We start from the raw sequence: 5,171 nt of genomic DNA, 5'->3' as shown, positions 1-5,171 counted from the left end.
GTTGTCGTTCAGAGGATCCATGTTCTTTGTTAGCCAGGCAGTTGCATTGTAGGTAACCTGTGGGAGACAGGGCTATGTCAAAAACCTCTCCTTGAAAAAGAAACCTGAACTGTCCAAGAACACAGGGCACCGTGTTAATGCAAAATCTTACAAATAGCGATAATGCAAAAAGCTTTCTGTGGCTGAGAGCTGAGTATTTATTCTGATATGCGCTAGCATCTGAAAAGCTTTTTACAGACCTGTCTGTGGCAGGGCACCCGCTCTGCCTTTAAAAATATCTACTTGCTGACTGACTTACTTGGATTTTCAGTCTGACTGTGCTGGTTATTTTTGTTTTCATGTGAGCTTAGCACAACCATGAATGTTCTGCAAATCTTATGTTGTATGTTATGTAATTAAAGCATTTAATATATATATTATGTAATTAAAGCATTTAATATATACATTATGTAATTAAAGCAATCCCTTATCAGTGTGGGTACCAGACTGATACCTAAACAGCAAAAAACAAACAAAGAGTTGAAGTTCCCCAAGTCAAAATGGCTCGATCTGTCTGGTACCTTTCCTGCATAGTGTATTATACAGAACTCGGTCTTATCCTTGAGTTGCTTCGTCTTCTGAAATTTGGGATGGTTGCCTTGTTCTTGACATAGTTTCTCCACAAAGGATGTGTCAGTAGCTTTGGGGAACCAGCACTCTTCATCCAGCAGAGCCAGGACACCTGGCGGGTTGGTCTGCAATGTGAGCAATATCCTCAGATCAGTATCCTCACAGGCAGAGGCAAAGCACCACCTTTATCCCCTAGATTACAAATCCTCGGAGGCAGCAAAGGATCTGAAATACCTTACATGGCTCTCATATTGTGCTGATACATAACTGACCCTGATGCAACCTATGTAGTATCCCATCTACTGAGACAGAATCTTACTGGTCTTTCAATCAGCTCAATGCAGGGTTGCAGGTCAAGGCCAAAGTCAATGAAATTCCATTCAATTCCCTCTCGCTGGTATTCCTCCTGCTCCAGTATAAACATTGTGTGGTTGAAAAGCTGCTGAAGTTTCTCATTAGTGTAATTGATGCACAGCTGCTCGAAGGAATTGATCTGTGAAGAGGGAAAAAAGTGATTTCCTAGTGTTAGAGACACTCAAGAAGGATCTTAAGTGATAAGATGAAATTTGCAATTTTCTGGGCTTTTTTATACACTACAATAATTCAAAGAAGGATCCATATTCTTCTAATATAAAAGGTCTTAAAAATTTACAGTAAGTTCTCAGGGGGTAAATCTTTGTACTGGGACCTGTTCAATATCCCATAAAAAGCAGCCCCTGGCTCTGTACACTGAGCCCTGCAGGAGCATGCTGCCAGCCCCCACCCTCCCTGCCCGAGAGAAGGGGACAGTCGGGTGTAGCAGGCCTGTGGGTCCTGTGGACTGCAGGCTGCTAGCCAGCGTGAAAGAACCAAATTGTCTTTGTGGCTCTGAACGCAGGTTTTTGTCATCTTATATCCAGACCGCTGCATGGTAATGAGGAGTTCAGCTAACTCGTGCCCCGCAGTATGTACCTCAAAAATCTCGAAGCCAGCAATGTCAAGGATGCCCAGGAAGGAAGCGCCTTGTCTCTTTGTTTTATCAAGGGCTTTGTTTACACGAGCTAGAATCCAGCGGAAAAGACGTTCAAATTGTGCCTTGGCCAAAGCCTCTATGGCAAAGTCTGCCTGAAAAAAGAAGTGAACGTTGAAAGTGAAAGAAGAAATGCAATTAGCTGCTAATTTCTGTAGAGATAATGAGACAAACCTGACATTTCTTTTAGACAAGATGTGAGGGGAAAAAAAGGAGAAAGAAGAATAGTTTCAGGATATAGATGAGCGGACTGCAAGTAGATACCTGCTCTTTGGTCTGAGCTTTCTGAACAACATCTCGTCCTACTTTGATTCTTGGTGTTAGAATAGATCTTGTGAAATCTGTCACGTTAATCCCCATCAGGTGACACACTTTCTGTGCAGCTGGAATAAGAGTGAGATTTTATTTGAGACTGAGTTTTCTCGTAGCAGGTCAGTAAGTGTGAATACGAGCAGCTCAGTGTAGTATTCATAATCTTTTAAAGACCATGAAGTATAAAGGTAATAACAATTAAATAGAAAATACCAATAAAAAGTGCTTCCTCAGCTGCTATTTTATGGATTTCTAAATGTTAACTGATTTTTTTTAAAGTGGCAAATCATACCAGTATTGTCTGGCATAGAAGCTTGATCAGTGTTTCTCTCCTTCTTGAAGACAATGTTACCCAGCTGTAGGACAGATGAAACAACCCTCAGTATAGCTGTAAGAGAAACAGATAATACAAATGAGGAAGAGAATGGACACATTTTGAAAGCTCTATTCTCTGCAATAATTAAGATTCACTCTATAGCCTGTGGTAGTCTGTACCTCTATGGGAAGATCTAGGTTTGTTTTAAAAGACTGTGCCATAAACGGCAGGAATTTGAGAGCTGCTTGAGCAGCAGCTCAAGAACCTGTTTGGTGGAGTAAACAGGCCAGTCTGGGAGCACCAGCACCTCCAAGCTATGTTATGCTGGCTCTCCAGGCGGAATCCCAAGCCTCAGGAATTAATCTCTGACTTACAGTGGCCTGTAGCATCTTCCCTGTTCAGTCAATTGACAGTCTGTAACTCTGTCTTTAAAAAAATAAATAAATCTATGAATTGCAGACAGCTTAAAAAAGAGGCAGTGCTTCTGAAGCTCCAGTTATGCAGGAACATATGGATATTCAGTTGTGCAACTGAAATCTTTGAAGGATTACTGTCAAAGTACAGAGAAGTAATTATTAATGTTTGATTACTAAAATACATGAAAATAGTTTGTCACCCAACTTCAGGTAGTAAAATCTACTGACATGTTACTGTTGTGATTTGAACCCAGGTGGCAGCCAAACACCGTGCAGGCACTTGCTCACTCTCCTTCACCCCAGGGGATGGCGGGAGATGATTGGAGGGGTAAAGGTAAGGAGATTCATAAGTTGAGATAAAAACAATTTAATAATTGAAATAAAATTGAAATAATAACTGATAGTTGTAATAGACTGTAACCACCCATTGACCAATGCCCAGCCAGTTCCTGGCTAGCAATCCCAGAAGAAAGAAAATCCTGAAACTGCAACTCCACGAGAGCCCCAGCTTCTCAGCCCACTCTCCTCTGTACGCGGAGCATGATGTGGTGTGATATGCAGTGCTCTCTTGGCCAGTTTGGGTCTGTTGCTCTGGCTACGTTCCTTCGCAGCCTCTTGTGCGCCTGCACGCTAGCAAGACGTGGGAGGTTGAAAAGACCTCGGTTTCCCAGCAGCTACTAAAACCGTCAGTATGTGATCATCACTGCTGTCAGTTCCCACACTGAATCCAAACCCCTGGTGCAGGGGTGGGATGTGACAGAGCTCTGCTCCTGGCTGCCGCAGCTGGTCCAAGGCTCCGGTGATGGGGTGACACTGTTTCTGCCAGCAGGTGTCACCTGGGGCATGGCAAGTTGCATCCTTGGGCAATGCACGCTCCCAGGAAGAGAGGTAAAAGCTACACAGACAGATGTCTCTGACAGACCAACGTTTTCAAGACAGTTTTGTTGTTGGTTCATGCTCTTTGTTTTTATTTCTCTTGTCTTTTAATCAGTGAATACAAATCTGAGCTATTAGAGCCTGTTCCATTTCTTTCAAAATTAAATTAGAATATTTTGCAACTTTTCCACGCTAGTGGTTGGAAAGTTCTGAAAAAATGGCTTTAAATGATCATGGCTGTCGTTAGAGCTGGCTTGAATTCAGGATCTTGTTTTGGGTATATATGGAGTTCTTTTAGTGAGATATCTTTGCTTTCAGGAGCACAGCTTACCTTTCAAATTGCCACATGTTACAGTATTTTTGCATGCTGACAAGTGCACTGATGCTGTGGAGTTCAAATGGGTTAGGAGTGCATGTCATGTTCCTCCTACAAGCAGGTATCTGGAATTTCTAAGACTTGTAAGAAAAAGCCTTGTAATTCCTCATTCAGATGAATAGCAAAATATTGTGACAATTCTCTTACTAGTTCCATGCTTAAATTACTGTATAGAGCTGCCCTGTGCAGCACCAGTTGTTCTGTTCCTCACAGAGATAATTTCTCTTTGATGATATATACTCTGTTTTCCGATATAGGTGGTGATTCTTCAATATTTATTTCACTGTTTCCAGCAAGTGCTGCCAGTTTAAGCCTTTGAAGGAGGTGATTTGGAGGGGTTTTTCGTTACCGGCTTCAGCTGCTCCCACCAGTACCCACTGCAGCAGTGGGAAAAGGTAGGCTACCGTGGTAAATTTTTAAGTAGAATGTTTCTTACAGCAGCCTAAGAGCAGTAGATCGTAATTAGTCACCCTTGTGCTCACAAGACTTCCTGAAGCATCCCCCTGTTTAATCCAAAGGTGGCAATGATTCCGAGGAGGCAGGTGGTGTTCCAATGTCTCTGCTGCTAGTCTGTGCTCAGTCTACACACTGCTGTCCTCCTCCCGGATTCCTGCAGCTGGTTTAGGCTGTTTTCAGGCTCTGTACTGCCACCAGTTCAGTTGCTTATTGTTACTGGCTCTGACCATGCTGCTTATGTGCTGTGATCTTGAATACTCTGTTTAGATCCTGCCTTGATCCTGTGTCCCTTCTGATCACACAGAACTGAGTTCCCGTGTTAGTAATGTGAGGTAGAAACAAATCTGTGATTGAGAAGTTTCACCTTATGGAAAGAGAATGAAGGTTCTCTCATGAGACATCTATGGTTTAATTCATCCAATATGTCTTGAGAAGGACGGAAACCTATAGATGCACTTCTTAGAAACAATAGCTAGGTAACAGTTGGCAATAGTTTTATACAGAGAAAATAAGAGGCTAAATAACATGGGTACATTTAGAAACCTCCGGATGGTGGTTCATGCAAGACCACGCTTTTTCAGAGAATCGTGGACATAAAACCTAAATAACCTTAGTTTTCCTATACGGCTGTAGAATCTTACTTCACGTGCATATTTTGCAAAGTGATTATTCTGTGCCTTTGCAGATGTATGCCTTGAAAACACACTTGCTACCAATTCTCACCTGTCTGTTCCTCCTCAGTAAAGCCCATAATTGTCATGGCTTCCAAGGTCTCCTGGAACATCTCGTCATCTTGTTGAG

At 42.4% G+C, this 5,171-nt stretch overlaps 1 protein-coding gene across 3 annotated transcripts in view; it reads right to left on the bottom strand.

The window, feature by feature from the left end:
* The window catches only part of MYH11 (myosin, heavy chain 11, smooth muscle), a 54,220-nt gene that overhangs the window by 19,490 nt on the left and 29,559 nt on the right, over positions 1 to 5,171 (bottom strand). For all 3 annotated transcript variants that reach the window (XM_010141406.1, XM_010141407.1, XM_010141408.1), the window contains 7 exons: positions 5,094 to 5,171; positions 2,223 to 2,318; positions 1,883 to 2,001; positions 1,561 to 1,713; positions 929 to 1,102; positions 561 to 734; positions 1 to 57 (listed from right to left, as the gene is read on the bottom strand). The exon at positions 5,094 to 5,171 is cut by the window's right edge and continues 2 nt beyond it. In XM_010141406.1, the coding sequence (XP_010139708.1) occupies positions 1 to 57; positions 561 to 734; positions 929 to 1,102; positions 1,561 to 1,713; positions 1,883 to 2,001; positions 2,223 to 2,318; positions 5,094 to 5,171 (851 nt within the window). The remainder of the gene's footprint in view (positions 58 to 560; positions 735 to 928; positions 1,103 to 1,560; positions 1,714 to 1,882; positions 2,002 to 2,222; positions 2,319 to 5,093) is intronic.

The sequence above is a fragment of the Buceros rhinoceros genome, unplaced genomic scaffold (genome assembly GCF_000710305.1).
Source record: "Buceros rhinoceros silvestris isolate BGI_N320 unplaced genomic scaffold, ASM71030v1 scaffold4418, whole genome shotgun sequence".
Taxonomy (NCBI): Eukaryota; Metazoa; Chordata; class Aves; order Bucerotiformes; family Bucerotidae; genus Buceros; species Buceros rhinoceros.
The sequence above is the reverse complement of the archived record's forward strand: the minus strand, read 5'-3'. Positions and strand labels throughout refer to the sequence as shown.